Source organism: Mangifera indica, chromosome 9 (genome assembly GCF_011075055.1).
Source record: "Mangifera indica cultivar Alphonso chromosome 9, CATAS_Mindica_2.1, whole genome shotgun sequence".
In the NCBI taxonomy this organism is placed as follows: Eukaryota; Viridiplantae; Streptophyta; class Magnoliopsida; order Sapindales; family Anacardiaceae; genus Mangifera; species Mangifera indica.
The window spans coordinates 3,796,585-3,818,266 of record NC_058145.1 but is presented as its reverse complement, the minus strand read 5'-3'; the positions used below and the strand labels follow the sequence as shown (position 1 = coordinate 3,818,266).

General features: G+C 29.7%; 1 protein-coding gene across 1 annotated transcript; it reads right to left on the bottom strand.

Moving 5' to 3' along the window:
* Positions 1-12,678: 12,678 nt before the first annotated feature.
* Positions 12,679-15,671, bottom strand: LOC123225091 (putative kinase-like protein TMKL1). The gene is made up of 2 exons (XM_044648951.1): positions 14,870-15,671; positions 12,679-14,051 (listed from the first exon to the last, which is right to left on the bottom strand). The coding sequence occupies exons 1-2, from the start codon at positions 15,357-15,359 to the stop codon at positions 13,459-13,461; spliced, it is 1,083 nt and encodes a 360-aa protein (XP_044504886.1). The 5' UTR covers positions 15,360-15,671; the 3' UTR covers positions 12,679-13,458.
* Positions 15,672-21,682: the final 6,011 nt, after the last annotated feature.

The following is a 21,682-nucleotide window of genomic DNA, read 5'->3' as shown; positions in this document are numbered from 1 at the left end:
AAATTAGAATTCATTATTAATAAACGTAGTCTTACTCATTATGAATTACTACATTCAATTTGAATTTTACAATTCATTTCTTCTTGTTGATCATTTCATGGTTGGTTCGCTTCAAGCCAAGTCAGTTTACCGCTCATATATAAATTCAGTTACAAATGAAAGTAAACTACCAAGAACCGGAAATCAAAGAAAAAATTTGAAATTTCTTCTCTATATTCAATATTTCAAGATATGAATTTACAAGATACTTATAGATCAAAAAAACATGTCTGACATTTGCTATCAAGATTAATCACAACCACTGATCAAATCTTATAAAAGAAACGAAAATTAAGCACTTATCTTGTCCTTAACCGATGCAAGTTGAGTGTTTAATCCTCACTACAGTCGAGAGAAAAGGGCATTATAACCTTAGCAATTTTTTGAGGAGTCAAAAATGCAAGAGGATTCTAATTTTTGTTACTTCTTTCCTTATCGGTGCATTTTGAAAATAAAACTCACCGTTTTCATTAATTACCTCTAACATTAAAGAACGTATTGGTTTAGTAATTGCTTCTTTTTGTGGCATGCATGTTATAATTGACCAAGTTCTTGTATATTTTAATAACAGAAGAGGGTTTCCTTTAAAAATTGTTTAATTGTCTTGTGCTGCACTCCCTCTAACTAAACTGAAGAAAAATCAATGAGGTTTCCCACTAAGAATTTTCGTGGGACCTGTTGCTATTTGCTTCATAATAAGATGGATTATGTCAGGAGACAACTTATTGTACTGCCGCTAGGGTTCAGTTAGGTTACATATGGTTATTCTAGATATCTTTGTTATTGATTAATCGTTTAGGATAAGAACTCAATAGATTAGAATAATTAGTCCATGTTTTGAAACTAAGATGCGCGTAATCAAGAAGAAATGTAAGAATTTTGACTAAGAAAAACCTAATCTCTTAATTCTGTTTTTAAATATTTTCATAAAATATTGTTATGTCATAAAATAAATTGATGAATGTAGGTAAAAGGTCATCTTAATAAATGCTAAGAGTGAGTTTAGTTTGGCATAACGTGTGTTACTTTATTTGATTCGTCAAATAATTAAAGATTTTATTAATGTTTTTATTATTAAATTAACGTGGTAAATAATATATAAATTAATTTTATTTTTGCTTTCACCTTCGTTATTAATGCAGTATTAATGTAACTTTAATTTTATTATAATTTTATTATTTTTAAATTATTATGACAAAATTATTAAAATTACAAGTAACCCTTAAATTATCATTAAGACAAATATATTCATATTCTATAATAAAATTATCATTCTATCGCCACACTACCATCGATCACTAAAATCTTTTGGTGAAAAACTTTGAAATCATTTGTGAAAGACATGAAAATTTAGAAGATTTCATAAAGGTAAAATCCATAAGGTGTCTCTATAAGGATAAAATTCATTTCATCATTTTATCATGTTTGAAAAATGGTTTGATCAGGATAAGAAATAGTTGATTTCATTTGGATCTAAAAGATTGTATGAGTGAGATGAAAAGCTCGTGATTTTGAGATGATAAGCTATTGGTATTGATCAAGATGTAAAATTACCAATAGTGACTGAGATGGGAAGATAACAAGTGTTAGACTCATTCAACCCAACCTTCTGGTTTACTACCATTTTGCTCTATCATCTCTTATCAAACCTTTTATTTGTTATTATTTTCCTATCTACAGATTTTTTATTTAGTTTAATATATTAAAAACATTTCAATAAAATAATATTTCAGTTTTTTTAAAATTCTACCAACCAAATATAATAATTAATTATTAATACATGTCAATTTTACTAAACATAATACCAATTACACCTACTAATTTTTTAAATAATCAATCTTTTTGAAATATTTTATTTTTGTTTCTAAAAAAATGACTTAAACCAAACACACCATATATAAATATAGATGATAACTTGTTAAAAAAGAATAATATTAAGCACAAATTCTTTATTAAACTCTACATACAAACCGATGTGACATAAAATGAATAGATAAATTTGTATACAAAAACAACTCAATCAATGCTAATCAATATAAAAAACTGGCATATCAATAAAAGAGTTGTCTCACATCAATCTACTTAATTAATCAATATATGTAGCACCACTCATTTATAAATAGAATAAAATTATATGTACTAATTTATCTACATAAATTATGGTTTTTTTTTCTGGTAAGTAAATATTTATATTGCACCTGAAACACCAGCCCAAGGGCAGACAACCTGAGCTCATCCTAAGAAAGGAGGATAGCAACACATAAGTATACAGTAAGGCACACCTAAATATATGTCCAACACTTTAACAAATCCAAAATTAGCCGATAAATCATAACCCAAAGTCCTTATTGGACATGTAACAACAAGAAGCAAACAACAAAATTATGAAGCACAAAGGTCCCAAGAGAGACCAACAACAAAATTATGAACCTCTACATGTTTGTGAAACCAGTTACCAAACTCTGATAGTTGCATATTAGCAGGTTATGTGATTGTTTACTTTTATCTTATTTCAAAATTACTTACTCATATCTTATCACATCAGGTTATATGAATAAGTTAGTAAGAATAATTTGTTTGTACATATAATATTACTCTTATATATAAATAGTATAACATCAATTTGTACATTTAGTATTTACATATAAAGTCCAGGTCCCATACAAGCTCCATTGTTTGGCACCTAATGAGCATTACTTGAAAAGCGTCTGTTCTTTGGCACTCCACACTCCATCTCGGTTTTGTGCACATTTCTTGTTGCTTGGCACAGCAGGTGCGCCTCAGCTTGGCTTTGTTTGGGCATTTGGTTAAAATGGCCTCTACATGTGCACTTGTTTTTACCTGTTGCACACACACTTCCCCTTGCTTCTGGGTCTTGACCTTAGGGGTGTGACAGCTTTCCACCCAAAGAAGAAAATCAAGCTTGGTCAACAACATTAAATGAGCTTAGGTGACGCATTTAATAACATGGGAGGTGGACATAATGACTTCGGCAGTAGAGTCTTTGAAAATCACTATGAAAGGCCCTTACCCCTCCTTCACTTTACAAAATGTTACATAGCCTTCATTGGTATAATTTTGCCCCTTTCTCTTTCTCTTTATTTCTTAAAGTTTAATATATATTTCAGTCGTATTTCAAGTATCTTTTTATTAGATTCATAAATAAAATAAATTGATGATTGTGGTAGAAGGTTAGCTTAATAAATGTCAAGAGGTTGTTTAGTGTAGTTTGTTGTATCCTATATTATTTTCTTTGATTTGTTATATAATAATTTTTTTTTTTTACTATTTTATTATCAATCTGATGTAACAAGTAATATATAAAGTAATCCAATTATTATCTTCATCTTCGATATTAAAATATTTTCAAGTTAATTTTAATATTGTTACAATTTTACTCTTATTAAAATTGTGAGGACAAAAATACTCTCATAATCTACATTATATTACAATTAAAATTACAAGTAATTATAAACCTTGTTTGGACTATTTTACCCATAAACAATCATTAAAACAAAAATATCTTCATTCTATATTAAAATTACCCTTCCACCACCTACCACCATCGGCCACCAAAATCTTTTGGTGAAAAACACTAAAATCCTTAGTGATGATATCAATATCTAGAAGATTTCATTCATTTCGTTAAGGGTAAAGAAATCCATTTCGTCAATTTTTTTGGATTTTAAAGATAGTTTGATCAAAATAAGAAGTAATCAATTTCCTCATTCTATATTAAAATTACCTTTCCACCACCCACCACCATCAGCCACAAGAATCTTTCCATGAAAAACATTAAAATCTTTAGTGAAGATATCAATATCTGGAAGATTTCATCCATTTCGTTAAGGGTAATGAAATCCATTATGTTGATTCTATAAGAGTGAAATCCATTTCGTCAATTTTTTTGGATTTTAAAGATGGTTTGATCAAGATAAGAAGCAGTCAATTTCCTCACTCTATATTAAAATTACCCTTCCGCCACCCATCACCATCGGCCACCAAAATCTTTCAGTGGAAGACACTAAAATCCTTAGTGAAAGACATCAATAGCTGGAAGATTTCATCCATTTTGTTAATGGTAGTGAAATCCATTTTGTCAATTTTTCAAATTTTAAAGATATTTCGAACAAGATAAGAAGCAATCAACTTCATTTGGGTCTAAAAGATGGTTGAGTGAGATGAGATGTACATGATTTCGAGATGAAAAGTTGTATGCATTAATCAAGAGGAAAAGTTACCAATGTAGATCGAGATGAGAAGATAAGAAGTGTTAGACTCTTATTCAACCCCAACTTTTTGATTTCCTATAACTTTCCTATATCATTTCTCATCAAGCCTACACTTTTGATTTGCTACAGTTTCCTTCTATCTACACATCTTTGATTTAATTTAACATTTTAAGAACATTTAAGTAAAATGATATTTCATTATTTTTTTTGTTACTAACAATCAAATATAATGATTATTTATATGTGTTAATTTAACCAAACACAACACTTATTATACCTTATAATTCTCTTAGTATGATCATTTTCATAATTTTTCATTTTTTGTATTAAAAAATTAACCAAACCAAATGCACCCTATATAAATATAGATTTAATCAAGGATAATATTAAGTACAAATTCTTTATTAAACTAAGAGTAATATTATGTTTACACACTTTTGGTACACAATTTGGGTATATAGATGATGTGTGATTATATGATTTGATGTTATTTTATCTTTAATTCAAAATTATTCAATCATATGATGACACGCCATTTATATACTCAAATTGTGTATCAGAAGTATTATATATAGTTTTATTGTTAAACTAATTCATATAAATTAATGTGACATAAAATGAATGCATGAATTTGTATACAAAATCAACTCAATAAATGTTAATTTATATAAATGAATTACATATCAATAAAATCAATTTGTATATTTAGTTTTTATATGTAACATTGTGCATTTAGTTTAGATAATATTTTATAACCAAAATTAAAAGATTACCTTGAAGATAAATTATCTAAAATATTATTGAGTATAAATTATTTATATGTTTAATAAAATTTAGTAAGTATAAATAATTATTATGTTTGGTTAAAGATAATAAAATAATACTAATATAATATTTTATTTAAATGTCTTTAGATATAATTATTTTAAAATATTTTTTATGTTACTTGTTATATTAATTAAAAATAAGATTATTTTTATCTTAAAAAATTAACAAATAAAAATATAATTATAATAAAATCAAAATTACCTTGATAATTTTTTGATAGCTAATGTAAAGTTAATAATCAGATCACCTCTTATATTATCTATAATATCATTATTAGTAATAAAAAAATTATCAAAATCTTTTATTATTTCAAAGCCAAACAAAATAATAATAGTATAAATTCTCATAATAAACTTTTCTATAAATTGAAGCAAATGCCCCCTTATTAATTGTATCATTATTTTTTCTCAGTCAACTATATCTAAGTGAGTTAATTATAGGGGGACCCACCACCCTATAAGCCAAAAAATTTGACTTTTTTATAAATGCATACACACTCAAAATCATAAAAGGATACTTAACATATCCAATTTCCTTTCATTTTATTATGTGGGAAGACATCCTTTCATAACAGAATATGACTTTTACATTTGTGTTAGGTTATTATAACTTAAAGACAATTTTGATACAAATTTATAGGTAAATTTGACTCTCAAAGATTTTTTATTCTTCTCTCACACCTGAAAGGAATTTAGTCTAATTAGTTCAAGTAATTCGAATTAGTTGGAAGATTAGAGTATATGTGAATGAGTCTTACAATACAATAAAAAATTAATATCACATATACAAATTTATTTATACAATTTGAAGTCATAGAACCTATTTAATGATTTTTAAGTAGGAGAAAAAGTAAAATAGTAAACAATTATATCATTTAATCATAAATTATCATCTTTGTTTGTATGAATAAGTTTGTATAATTTATTTGTATACATAATTTTATCCATAATTAAATAATAAACTGTTTACTTTGTAATTTAACAGTTTAAAATTTGAAGAAATTTTCCCATTTTATCCATATGATCTTATGAGGCCATGTTGATGAGAAACATAATGAAAAAATGTTAGATTGAAAAAAAGCAGAGAATATGTTGTAAATATAATTAAATAGAAATGGAAGAGAATTGAAGTCATACGCAAACATTTTTAATATATTTGATGGTAAACAATGTTTATCTTCTAATTTATATTAGACTTAGCTTCTCAAGGGAATATCCTATCTCTTGACTTTTCTTTTTTTTCTTTTTTCTTCGTTGAAAATGGGATAATTGGTTAGCGTTTCTTACAGATAATAATTGATGGAAATAGTGGCAAAGAACAACAGAAAGTCAGAAACGATTGGATCAGTGATTGGACAGTATAGAAACTTGCCCGCTTACAACTCTGGGTTGGTACATAGTCTACTAAAATTTAATTTCAAAGTTGATCAAGAATAAAAATAATTTTTATTCTATAATACTATGCAGAATGTTAAATGATGTTTGGCAGTGTGTTATATGTATTATAATGTCTTTATACCATTAGTATGTTTGATAGTATTCCTCGTCCTTTGCCTATCACTACTATTCACCAGTTAGGCGATCTTCTTATTAAATCTGTTAATAAACACCGATTTCTTCTTTTACATCGCAAGCTGGGTGTATGAAACTTGCATGCTCCAGCTTGCAGGGAGTTTCAGAATATATAGGATCTCTACATATCATTCTTATAGTTTATTCCCTATATTAGCTAGTATTTTTATGATATTAGTATTCCAATTAGGTTGATTGACTTTAGCCTAAAGGTTAGCCTTGTATTTGTATAAATATATGTATTGTAATGAGAATTAGTATGCAGTATTTTTTCATTCAAACTCTGTCAATATAAAATGTATAATATGATTATGTTTTTTGGTAAAATATAAAGGCCTATTGGCCTCCCACTTTACAATTATTTTCTTTAATTACAATTTTTTAATTTATGAAAATTTTTAAAGAAGACATAAAAGTTGCTTATTTTTTTATTTAATTCGATAATGTTTATCTTTTCCACAATTTTGCAAATATTAATTTTTGTTTTTAATTTTATATATAAGCTTATAATTATAGTAATAACACAGTCATAATTGTTTCTAAACGCTTCCAAATGTGCTGAAAAACTTGGTGATTATATTTCTACTGCATGTTTAAATTTGAAATGGCTTTCTTGAATGAAAGAATTATTGTTGATGCAGACACCATGGTGAGACACTTTTTGATTCTTAAATCTATGTTCTTGTTTTTAACTCCATAAGAAACTGATGTATTTTCTCTTCTTCACTCTCCTTGATCGTTACTCCACAAGTGCAACTTCCACATCTTGTCTTGTGAGGTTTAGCAAATTAAGCCTCCCATCTCTCCTAAAGGCCCCTTATCTTAGCATAATAGGTTGAAATTGACAGATTTTCTTGTCTTGTATTGGTAATGTCTGGTCTACTACCTTGTGAAAAACACTTTCCAATTCTCCCTTGTATAAGGATCCATACAATCAGATTTTAGTAACAAATAATATGAAAGAAAATATCCAGAATGCAAAATAATGCAACTGAACATTTATTTGGTTGGGGTTTCTCAATTGAAACCCTACATCCAAGGCAAAGGAGATCATCTAATCGAATCTGCTATAACAAGTAGACATTCAATTTACAATACAAACAAACTTTGATCCATACAAGAAATGTGACCGCAATCACTTTGTCATAGAGCAACACTGATACACAACCACAATACTCATCGAAACTCACACAAGATCAAAGAACACCTTATAGTTTTCTCTATGTATAGAAAACCCTAGCATAAAATAAGAAGATGAATACTGGAGCAGAATTCTCTCGATTTCTATTTGACTGAATAACCTTGGGTTTTATACCAAGGGTTGATAAAATATCTGACCATCGAAATGACTATTTCACCCCTGCCATAAATGCCACATAACCCCAACAATAGTCAATTACATTTAAGCCCTTTTCATTACAAGTTAAGCCACATATGCCCATATCTCTACATCCCAAAAGTCATAATATTCGACACTCTCATGGAATTCTTCATGGCCAAAGAGCTATTTCCCACCCAAGTTTAGGTGCGACTTCAAAGTCATACCCATGGGATTTAAAAAATCCAAAATCTCACCTATTGATCAACTAAAGTTAAAATTTTTAATTAAATACAGAAGTAAAATCGTTATTTTATTAATAATATTAAAAAATATAAAATTTATTATATTTTTCTCTCCTAAATTTTAAAAACTAATATTTCACCCCTTCAAAAGTTTTTAAACTTTAAAAAATCACATTTTCCCCCCAAAACCTTTGAATTTTTTTCTTCCCCTCTAGCCACTTTCTCCAACGATCTGAAAAGGATGACGACGACGAAGCTTGTTGGCTAATGAAGAGATATGGATCTCTTCGTCAAACGAAGAAATCTAGGCGAAGAGATTCAGATCTCTTCATCGACAAAGAGATCTGGATCTCTTCGTTTCATCGACAAAGAGATCTGGATCTCTTCATTTCATCGACGAGGAGATCTGGACGCTTCGTCATCTCTTCGTCGACTAAGAGTCCAGATCTTGTCGATCTCTTCGTCTCCAATGAAGAAATCGGTTCCAGATTTGTCTACATGCATCGACCAATGGTTTAGGGTGCAGAGTGGAAGTCGTCGGCACCAGAGAGGTGAAGAAAAAATTTGGGGGGAAAATATGACTTTTCAAAGTTAGAAAACTTTAATTAGGGGTGAAATTATTAGTTTTTAAAACTTAAGGGGGAATTAATAAATTTTATATTTTTTAATATTATTAATAAAATAATAATTTTACCCTTTTTTTTAACTAAGAATTTTAACGATAGTAATGTTATAGATGAGACTTTGAGTTTTTTAAATTCTATTAGTGTGACTTTAAGAACACACTTAAACTTGGGTGGAAAATATACCTTTGGCCTTTCTTCATTGAGCGAGTTTAATACCCAAGACATAACCATTGAATCGTATGTGATCCAATCTTCTTCTTTTAGATCTCCAGCTGGTTGCTTAAGCAAATTTCTATCTACAAAACAGATTTTATGCTTAGAGATCAAGGCATTCATCATCAGTCTTCTCCATATAGAGTAGTTCATTCCTTTGAGCGAATGGGTTACCAACTAATCCCTAGGTCTGTCAAAGCGACTTAACTGATAGTGAGAGACCTTTTCATTCCTCCTTGACGAAGCTGCAGTACTGCTTGTAGTTTCTGTTGACATTCTGCATAAGCCAAGAACATCTATGTGCAAAGATGAACCTTCGAATGTTCAAGCCCAAGCTCTGGTACCATTAAAGCTTAAAGGATGGAAGCTTGTTTTATTGATAAAGGTTCAATAAAATTACAAGGTTGTATCCCGCAAATTATATTATAAGAAAGTAATCCATTACAAATTCAAGGATCAGAGCTTCAAGAAGATTCATGATTTTGCTCCAACTGAATTTGATGTGGGTGGACTTGAATGGGAACGTTTTCATGTTTTTCAACATATTAAGATCCATGCTTGTGTTTGAGGATGTTTATGTTGGATTTGATTTATAATTTGAGTATTAATGGGGGAATAAAAAGTCAGTAAAGCAACATTACAAAAATATTGGCCTTTGTGATCTTGGTAACTGCGTTAACAAACACAATAAAGCTATATACATATTTTTTAGTACATAATTAAATACACAGATAATATGTTATTATATAATTGAATGATTTTAAATTAATGATAAAATAACATTCAATTCAATCACATGATGATACATTATTTATGTATTTAATTTTATACTAAAAAGTGTATATACATAATATTGTTCAAACAAATGATACTGCAAATAAATTGTTATTGAAAATAATTAGTAGTCTATTTCAAATTAAACCAAACCAATTAGGATAAAGCCAATGTTCATTTCATTTCACATACTAGCTTGGAATTGGGCTTGCATTTGGATTGCAAGGCACTTCATACTATTTGGATATTGGCCAAACGACTATTTCCCGCCAAAAGTATGCACATTTCTCAATTTTCCCCCATTAACTTTGAAAATCTCATTTATCCACCCATAGACTGTTAAAATTAACTGAGTCCGTTAGTTATATTATTTTCCCCTCTTAAACCCTAAAAACTAACAATTTTCCCCAACCTAAGTTTTAAAAACTAGCATTTTCCCCCCTAGGTTTCCAATTTTCAGATTCAAATTTTCGATGTCGTTTCTTCCTCTCAGCGACCTCCAGGTGACGCCTTTTCCTCTCTGGCGTGGTCTCCTTCCGACGGCTCTTTCAGGCGTGGTCGTCGACGAAGACGAGTCGTCTTTGTCAAGAGAAGAAGACGAGGTCTTCGTCGACGAAGAGTCCTCGTCGTCAACGAAGACAATTCGTCTTCATTTGAGGAAGACGACTCGTCTTAGTAAACAATCACGCCCAGGAAAGCCATTAGAAAAAGCTCGCGTCGAAGAGGAAGAGGCATCACCTAGAGGTCGCTGGAGAGAAAGAAACGGCGTCGAAAAATTGAATTTGAAAAATTGAAAATCCTAGGGGAGAAAATGTTGTTTTTGAAAACTTGGATTGAGAAAAATTATTAGTTTTTAGAGTTTAGGGAGGAAAATAAAATCAAATTTAAGTTTATTTTTAATAATACAGACAAAATAATAATTTTGTCCTTGAAACTGTTAATTTTGACATTCCACAGGTCGGTAAATGAGATTTTCAAAATTAATTAGAAAAAACTTGAAAAAACAGCATACCTTAGGTGGGAAATAGTCCTTTGGCCTTGGATATTCTGTCATTTCATTTTTCACATGAGTTAAATCTCGGGGGGAATTTCCTGGTTTTGAAACAACAAGATCTATACTCTACATATTAAACCCCAGGGTAAAAATGAATTAACTCTTGGAGCCCAACTAAACGAGCCCATAATTCCAGGGGACACTAATCTTTTTTATTGGAATTCTCAATGGCACGACCAAGGCAGCAACATAATAAAAAAGTGCAACATACGTATTAATTATAAGTATTAAGTATAAAGATATTATTGTTTGATGGAATATTATTTAATTTTTTATTTAAAATCATTTATTCACCTAACTTCACATCCACATTTGTACATGTATTTGTATTGTTAGTTCATCAATTATTATTTTGATAAAATAAAAATAAACTTCAAAAAAGCATTAATGTTGTAAATCTATATATACTATCATTTTCAAGTTTAAAAGTAGGCCAAATAACTGTTTAGGTTTGATGAAATGTCAGATTCATATCTTTTAAGTTTAAAAAAAAAATCAATTTCTCACTTATCTATTAAATTTGTTTACAAAGTTTGTTAAATTTTTAATAAGATTATTGAAAAGACAGAAAAACCCTCAAACTAAAAACACTTTGTCCTTAAATTTTTTAAAAGGAATTTAATACCCTAATTTGTATTAATGTCATTTTAAAATAATAAAAAATATTATAGTAAAAATATTAAAAAAGGGTGCCAATGAAACATAATCAAGTGTATAGAAGAAAAATGTAATTTTTAAAAAATTTTATGGTCGGCAAAGAAAATTGTAAGGGGGGTTTTTAAAATTCAAATAAGTTTGTAATGATTTTATATTTTTAAAATTTCCATATTAATTTCAAAAATTACAGTTATATACTAAACAACACACAAGGTGTAAATGTCATATACATTCTATTGGGATTATTGTTATATTTTCAAAATATATGGAGTAAATATGATGATTTTCTGCAACAAGGTAGGGAAAAATATTCATGTTCCCCTAATAGGTTTTAGAAAAAATCATTTACACCCCTATAATTTTTTTCACAATTCATTTCAACAGAGTTGTTATCAGTTAATTTAAAGTTAGTATTTAGAGTACTTATCAGTTAATTGAATTGTGTTGTCAAGTAAAAGCCTGGATCAAATTGTCAACACTTCATGCGTTTCTGTTTTGGCTGACCCTAGTATTAGATAATTGAAAGAGATGTTTCATGAATCTGATAATATGATTTAGAAACAGATAATTAGTGTAAAATTTAACAGAAATGTGCAAGATGCATATCCCAAATTTGACCAAAGAAAGTTTGTTAACCAATTCCATCATAGCAGAAAACATTTTCATTTTGTGATATGCTTTTGAGGCACTTTACAGAAAAGCACTGACAACTATTTTCAGAAAAAGCAGTTTCCATGTCACAAGGAAAAGGCTCCAATATTGAAATTTTGTGGCAACTTTGTTGAAGTAAATGGAGGCAAAGATCTTGATAAAATTACTTCAAATCTTCCATTAGTAAGGACAATGAATTAGTGCTTTGATTTAGTGGCTGAAGATATTAGAAATTCTCCCACTAATCATCCAAAAGAATTAAAAGGAAAAGAGAATGAGCAGTGGGCCAATAAAGTTGCAGAAACTGCAGGCAAAAGGCATCACAAAGTACCAGTCTTAACTTATTATATAAAATATTATGAATAAGTACTCTTCTTCACAGCCCAACTAGAGATTGAATTCCTTCAGTAAGCTCTCCATGAAAGCTAAACATTTGAAGGCTTCAACATAAGGAGGTTCTGCACGGTATATTTGATATATAAAAGCACATGTATTTGGTTGAATGTATAATTCACAAGATTCTAATTAATCAGAACAAATCTAGAAGCAAAATATCACAATGATACCAATGCTATGGTAATTCAAGAAGTAGGTCAAAGAACGAACCAACCATCGACTATGAAACTGCAAATTTATACGTACAGTAAGTGTAGCGTTAAGAGTTTGGACACTGACCTTTTGCTGTGACAAACAAAGACATGAGTTTTTCTTCAAAATCCCTGAAGAGGTAAAATGTTCTACTTTATTCTTCATGCATATATCCAAACACTGTAGAGGGTCGAATACTGAGGTCTAAGAAGAATCGAACACTTTTCCGGTTGAAAATTTGACTCTTTCTCACAAATTATGTGCCTCCCCATGCTCAAGCTGGGACCAAAATAGATGCACCATCTTCTGCTGTTGATATTGGTATCCGACAGATCCTTTCACCAATTATGTTAGGCTTGTTGGATATATGGCTAAAATGTGCATCCTTTGAGACAAAAGAATAGCCAGCAATCAACTTTCTCAAACAATATCCACATCACCAATTCTACAATCTTTGTTCCATAGCCATATATTTTCAACTTTTTGCTTTAATAAAAATACAATTTTCATGTCTCCTCACATATGCCATTATCATCACTATTGTCACACTATCAAACATGACTATGTTAGAAAATTTTAAATATAGATAAATCAGCCAGAAATCAACCTTACAATGGCCTACCGCCAATGTGAAGTTCAATTTCAGCAAAATGACAAAATTCCTATTTTCGAATTTCTTCAAGCTTCCATAGGACTTGTTTAGTGTTTGGTCTAAGAGAAGGCAAAGGAGAACAACAAGAAATGGCAAGCCGAAAGAATTTGAGAATGCATTCTTCAGTAACTGGGTTTTCATGACCATTGTTTTTGCTTAGAAGCATGTCTGGATGATACAAATCCGAGATTCTGTGATCAAGCAGTGCATTTCGCATAAAATTTAGCAGATAAAAGTCATCGTCAGGAAGTGGATTCTCATTGATCGGTTCCTTTCCTGACAGCAATTCAAGCAAAATCACCCCAAGACTGTAAATATCAGTCTCTTTACTTACATCCTTCATTTTAATAAGCTCAGGAGCTTTGTACCCCTGAGAAGCCGAAGCTTCAAGCATTTCTTGTCCAACAGCAGGATTCAATAGAAGATGTAAACCAAAATCAGAGACATATGGCTGGTAATTCCGATCCAATAATATATTCCTCGACTTAAGGTTTCCATGAAGTATGGGCTTAGGCAATCCTGTGTGGAGATAATCTAATCCTCTAGCTATTCCAATGGAGATTCCGTAAATGATGGTCCATTTGTGAGACTCGCCATTTCCGCCTGCACATGGGAAACAGAATTTATTCAAAATGTACACTATGCAGCTAAAAGTACAATAAGAAAATACAACTGCTAGAAACTTAGGATTGTGGTAAAAAGATTTCAAAATCTTTTTCAACAAGTGAAGGAAAAGGGAAAAGGACAAAGGTAGGTACCGACACTGTAAATTATGCCACAAAGAAACCAGATATTGCTTGTGAACACGTGCACAAAGAAATCCAAAGTTTTTCATCAATTTAAGAAACCCTTGTAAAAGGATACGAAGGAAAAGACACAGTATAATAAGATCAATATGAGAAGCTGCTATCATCATCAGAAATTGGAGTTAAACGACAAATTAAATTGATTAAAGTTTACAACTTGTTTAACTTTTATGGCTGGTACAAGTTAAAAGATGCCAAAATAAACAAGTAAATTGAAATTCACAAGGCAAAGCAAAACATCAACTCAAGCAAATGAAAAATTCAGTGTCAAATCCCAGCAGAACAATGATAAGATGCTAAAGAACTCAAAAGAGGATTCTAAAAGAACTCCATGTAATGTTCTAAAGTTGCTGCTAAAAAAAAATTCAGTCAAGTATTTTGCTTCTAAATGAGTAAAGTTCAAGCACTATCACCTTGATTCAATCAAATTTTTTTCCAGATTTTGAAACAAATAACAGAACCCATTTAATCTAAAATGGGTTGCTGAAGAAATGGATAAAAACTATATTAAGGAAAAAAAATCTGTCCTCAAATTGAATCAAGTGTACATATAACCCAGAAGAAAAAAAAATCTAAAACTTCTCTATGAAAATGAAACAAACATAAGAATCTCACCTCTAATAAACTCAGCTAGATTCCCATGCTTATAAAATGGATGAACAAGGAGCTTCTCACCTCTCGACCCCGCATAAAATCCCAAAAGAGGCACCAAATTGGAGTGTCTGATGCACCCCAACAACTCAATCAAATCACCAAACTCCTTATCTCTAGCGGCACACATAGGCCTCAGGAACCTCAGCAACCTCACCGAGCCACTCCTCTGCAACAGGGCCTTGTACAAAGTCCCATAATTTGATTTACCTATGACTTCTCCAGGCGCATCAAGAATGTCCTTGATTGTGAGATCTTCACCTCCCTGGAACGTCACAAGATCCTCTCTTTCAATGTCCTTCTCTCCATTTTTTTGCTTATTCTTCGCTTCCAAGTCATCCTGCTCATCTTTTCTAGGTCTTCTGCGGTAAAAGAAAACTATGACAATGAAAACGATGAAAACAGCGGCTGAAGTTAGTCCAAGAACTAGTTCCAGCAAATGGGTGTTTCTCATTTCATGAGACTGGTAATTTTATCAGGCGAGTTGGCAAAAAGAAAGAAACAAGATCTGGGTAGAATGCAAAAAACAGAAAGAAAATGTTTTAATGGAAGTACAGAGTGCTTAGTTGATTTTCATGGAAATGGTACAGTAAATCGGGACTACAAGACAAGAAGATGAAGATAGATATGAACTTTGTGGAAGAGTAAGGAACCCAATGCTTTTAATTTTTGAAAAAGAAAAGAAGAATAATTAGGACTTTGGATCAAGGAAGAAAATGAAAGAAAGAGAGAAAGATTTGTAGTTTGCAGGGAGAAATGAAATGAAAAAGAAAATAAAAAGAAAGAGAAGAGCAAAAATACTTTTAACAGAATCCAGCAAGAAAGACAGATGTAGACATCAGCCATGTGATGGTTTTGGTAATTTGACTGCGGTATATCAAATTCAGGCTTCTGATTTATCTGTGGCTAAGGGTGGATTCGAGCTGAGTCGAGTTCGGCTCGTTTGAGTTTGAGCTCGGCTCAGTTCATATATGAGCAACTCAAGTTCGAGCTCGAGCTCGGTTAAGGCTAGCTCGTTTCGAGCTCCAGTTCGGTTCGGTTCGTTTAATTTTTCGTTATCAAAACGATATCGTTTTTAATATATATTGATCAAAACGATGTTATTTTGTATAAAAATTTTTAATAAAAAATCGAGCTCGGCCAAGCCCTACTGTGGCCAAATCTTGAAATGAAGCTCTTTAATATTTAAAAATTTAAACATTTATTTATCAATAAAATTTTGTTAAAAATTTAAATAAAATTAAAACTAAAATTTTTATTTAATAAAAAAATTTATTATATTTTCTGTTTTAAATTTTAAAAATTAATAACTTTATTTTTTTTTAAGTTTTTAAACTTTTAAAAATAATATTTTTCTTTCAAAACTTACAGTTTTTTTCTTCCTAACATTGGCCACTATCTCTAGTCACCAACGATAGTACTTTTAGCTCTAATCCTTAGAAAAAAAGTCCAACTATCTCTCCCTAAGCCATGTCATTTGGAAATCCAAACAAAAATCATCTGGATAACGATATGTTTAGACGACATCCAAACGATTCATTTAAACAACATTATTAAATGATTCTCATCTGAAATTTCAATCTTTCAATGGTCGAACAGTGAGAAGACTTCAATAACAATAATTTAGGGTGGACTTGATGGTCGTTAAAGACAAAGATGGTGGTCGGAGAGGGTTTGGGGGGGGGGGGGGGGGGGGGGGGGAGAGAGAATATGATTTTTTTAAATTGAAAAACTTTATGCAAGGTGAAATATTAGTTTTTAAAATCTAGAAGATAAATAGATTTAATCATATAGCTTTTTAATAATATTATCAAAAAGACAATTTTATCCTTAACTTTAACTAAATTTTTTAATAAAATTTTGTTCATAGGTAGGTATTTAAATTTTAAAAATTTAAAAATAATCACTTTGAAATTTCATTACACCTTAAATGAGAATAAGTCTTTTGACCTTTTATTTGATTTAATAGTGATAAAATTGGCCACTAAACTAAAAATTTATCCAATTAGTTGTGATTGATTATGATCCTATTTAACAATTTTACTCTAATAGATTTCCTCATTTTAAAAAAAAAAAAAAAAAAGTGAAGCTCCCCCTTATGGGAAATGGGAACTTGCCACCCAGCCGTCATTGAAATGCAAATTCTATGTCATAGATTAAACTCATATTATATTTTTTCTATTTGCTAAAAAACATTGTTCTCTTAAAAACTTATTAAATAATTTTTATATTTTTAATTTGTATTAATTTTAATAAATAAATAAATAAATTACTAGTATAAATAAAAATAAGGTGTTAATACATTGGCATGTGATAGCATAATCATATGAATTATAATTTTTTAAAAAATTTTAGGGGTGATAATGAAAACTTTTAAGAGGTTTTTAAAATTATAACAAAAAATTAGGATGTTTTTTAATTTTTAATTTTTAATGTCATTTAATAATTTCAAATTTTAAGTTTACATATAAAAAAGAGTAAAATGTAATAATTTAAGAGCATAAATATCAAATTAAAACTAATAAACTAAAAATTATTTTTAAAATATATAACTTGAATATAATAATTTTTAAAATAAGATAAGAAAAATGTTCATTTGCTCTCTAATAAGTTTTGAAAAATGAGACTTATAATTCTACTTACATTTTATATTATGATATTTAAAAATAACATAAATATATTTTGATTATCAAAACTAATAATTAATTTTAAAAGATAAATTAAAAATTAATTTTTTTAAATTTAAATGATAAAAATTGTTATATCTCATCAAACCTTGAGTGGAAAATAGTTTTATGGTATTTTTTTAGTAACGTTTTGTATCATTAGAAGTTAACAAGATAATGACGATTTGACTAATACCTTGTTGGCTAAGAATGGTGTTCATTAAAAACTAAAATAATATTATATGTATAATTTTATATATAAATAATAATCCATTATCATATAAATAAATAATTAAAAATAAAAAATACTCAATCATATAATGATATATCGTTATTTGTACATAAAATTATGTACATAATATTATAATAGGTAAAATTAGTGAATAAAGTGTACATCATAGTGATATCCCTTTTTTTTTTTTTTTGTCATTTCTTTTCAATTACCACAAATGAAAAGTTTTCAAGTTTGGGTTTATATGGTCATTTCTGGGCAAGAAAATATAAAAACTTACCAAATTTTTATAAGTAGACGTCAAAGCCCCAAGAATATTGGTTGTGGGTGCATATCTTTCAGCTAAGGATAACTTTAAAAAACAAATTAAAAAAAGAAAAATGTAGAAATGAATTTATAGAAAATGGAAAGCTAGGATTACTTTACGCTTTCACAGGAAGGATGGTCCAGGTTTGAAAAAATAACTAAAAAACATAACACAATTGATTTGTGAATGATTTAGACTTTCCAACCGCATTATATTCTCTTCTTCTAGGTCAAATGACTATGTCCCACCCGAATTTTGATTAAATTATTTTTTTACGTTTTAAATTTAAAAAATATATTTTTTATCCTTTTATCAACTGTGTTAATAAGAATTGTAAAATGAAAGAGTAGAAAATCATTTTACACTATCATGATCCCATGAATACAGAAGAAATCTTCTACTTCATCACTCGAAATCTCTCTCCTTTTACCTACAGGAGCAACAATTTTATACTCAAAAAGTTGTATCAACACCTCCACTTGTTTCCTCTCCTCACCATTTACACTCTAATAAAATTTAGATATTGTTGTACCGCTGCTTGCCCAAACATTCTATCTTCACCAAATTTGTGTATACACCGTATTTGTATTTCAATTCTTTTAGTGTCGTCATCTCATCACTTTGATTTGGTGTGAAATCAACTGAGGGAAACTATTTAGCTTCCAAAACCACAATTGGCTCCTTCATGATGTCGCTCAACCTCCATACCAACAACCATGCTCCATCAAATTTGCTCTTCCCCACTGCACTTGCCTTATTCAAATATTTTACCATAACTATTGACGAAATTGACAATTAAACCTAATGAATTATTATAACAAAATTGATAGATGGGTGAGAAAATATACTTTTCAAATCTAAAGACTACAAAACTGTTTCAATAAAGTTGAGATGGGAAATAGTCAGTCAAGCTTTCCTACATATGTACTCTTACATTGATTACTTCTCTTGGGCATACCCATCCACCAAAGCGACGGGTCTTTGTGTGACTATTGTTGAATTCTCATTATCAAATCATTAACTTCATTTGCGTAAAGTTGAAACTAACCTACTACCATAGCGCATTCATTCCTAACACCACCATACATAATATTATAATACTTTATTATTGATTACTTATCAATAATATCCGATGATACATCAATTAAATATCTCAAAATTAATTTGAATGATAAAAAATATAAGATTTATTAATAATATATCAAAATTAAATATTTAACAAATATAATATAATAATTATAAGATCAGTTAATAGATTTAAAATTTTATTCTTTTATATGGTTAATTTAATTATAAAAAAATAATTTAACTTAAATAATGTTTTTTCATTTAAAAGAAATACCTCACCAAGAAAAATGAATTAATTTTGGTCCCCATGTTCATAATAAAGCACACTACTAAGTGGGACCTCCTGTTTTACCATCCCATTAGATTGGTTAAGTGGTGGTTGAATAAATCACAGGGCAAATTGACGGCGCAGATTGATGAGTTGACAGGTGTCCCCACTTGGTCATCGAGAGAACTTGTGTCTGATGGCATTGTGTTGGGTCATCTCATCATCATCAATTGGGCGGGTCCCATGCCACCTTGTCAACACCATGATTCCTTATCAAAACGTGTGGACGTCTATGGCTTGGCCCACTTGAGTTTATACAACTTCTTTATTGGGGAAGCTTAAAAAGAGTAGAAATAATGTTTATTACTCCTTTCAGATAGACCGGGGCAATTAGGTCTGGACCCAACCCGGCTAGGAGACAGGCACGGTTGGCAATTTGTCCCCAACCACAGATCCGAACCGGACCTCGTATCGGGTCCTGGGAAGGGATCTATGGGTAAAATTATAATTTTATTTAATATTTTTACTCATTTGACGGTTGAACTTGGTCCGAGCCCTAGACACCCGACTTGACTTCTGCTCACCCCTTTCGTGGCCCAAGCTATTTGCCCACCTGTACTTCTAGAGCTCAAAGGCTTATAATTGTTTTATTTAGTTGAATTTTTTTTTTCTTTCTAGAATATAATGAAACCATATTTATGAATCCAGATAAATATAAGTAACACTATAAGAATTTATAATAAACATTAATTTGAGTATTAATAAATTGTTTTTTTAAATTTAAAAGCAACAAATTAGAGAGTGACACATTATAAATAGTTTTAAATTTTAATATTTTTCTTTCTTAATAACTAAAATATTCCCTGGATAACAAATGATTAACAGAGTATGTATATATTTTTTCTTGCAATCCTCATAACAAAATATTAAAAGAAAAAAAAAAACCCAAAAGAGAGAACCCATCTCACCAAATGACCAATGCCTAATTTATTGATTTGTTTAATGGCGTCTCTTCACAAAGCATTATCATGAAGAATCTACACTAATAATAAATAAATAAGTTGGTGAATATGGTGGCCTAAGAAAATGACGGTGCATTGTTTTATTTGCCACAAAATGTTAGTAGCCCTAGTACATTATTTAATTAATTAATTAAGGCCAAAAGATTATTTCCTATATAAGGTATAGTGAAAAGACAATTTTCCATCTATAAACTTTTAAAACTTTAAATACTTACTTATTTATTAAAATTCACTATTAAGATTAAGAGTAAAATTGTCACTTAGTTAAAAAATATTTAAAAAATAAAAAATTATTACATTTCTCCCTTAGATTTAAAAATATAATAATTTTCCCTCACCCAAGGTTTGAAAATTGCATTTTCCTCTCTAGGGCTTGATTTTTCCAATAACCACTTTCCGATGACCATTCCAAGAAGGTTGTTGGGCAGCTTTCCTACCACTTTCTGACCCAGTGGTTTTCCGACATGGAAACCACTGGAGATCCGACCAAAATGGTCGAACGATATCACACAGATTTGTGCAACATCACATAGATTTGTGTGACATCACATTGATTTGTGTGTTGTCCAACCATTTCGATGTCGGTAGAATGACACACATGTCGTTTATGCGTCATCCAACCAACGCCAAAATGGTTAGATGACACACAGATTTGTACAATATTATTCAATCATTTCGATCGAATTTTCGTTGATTTTCACACCAAGACACCATCAAGAAGGGAGGTGGTGGAAAGGTCGACTAACGGTCTTCTTATAATGGTTGTTGGAAAGTGGTTATTGAAAAAAATCAAACCTTAATGGGGAATGACAACTTTTCAAACCTTAGATGATGGAAAATTGTTAGATTTTTAAACTTAAGGAGAAAATGTGATAAATTTTTAATTTTTTAAATAATTTTAGTTAAATAATAATTTTATCGTTAATCTAACAATAAATTTTAATATATTTGTGAGTATTTAAGTTTTTAAAAATTAATAGATAAAATTTTATCTTTTCATTAAACCTTGGGTGGGAAATAGTCCTTTAGCTATTAATTAATTAATTGTTAGATGATATTTGAGGAGACGTATTAATGATATTGTATTTAATTAATTAATTAATGAATGTCATTTTAGTTTTCCCTTAATTATACAAAATATCTCAAGATATAATTATTGAGCACGCAAATTGTGCTCTCTTTTTGACAATGACATTTCATCTATAATTCATAAA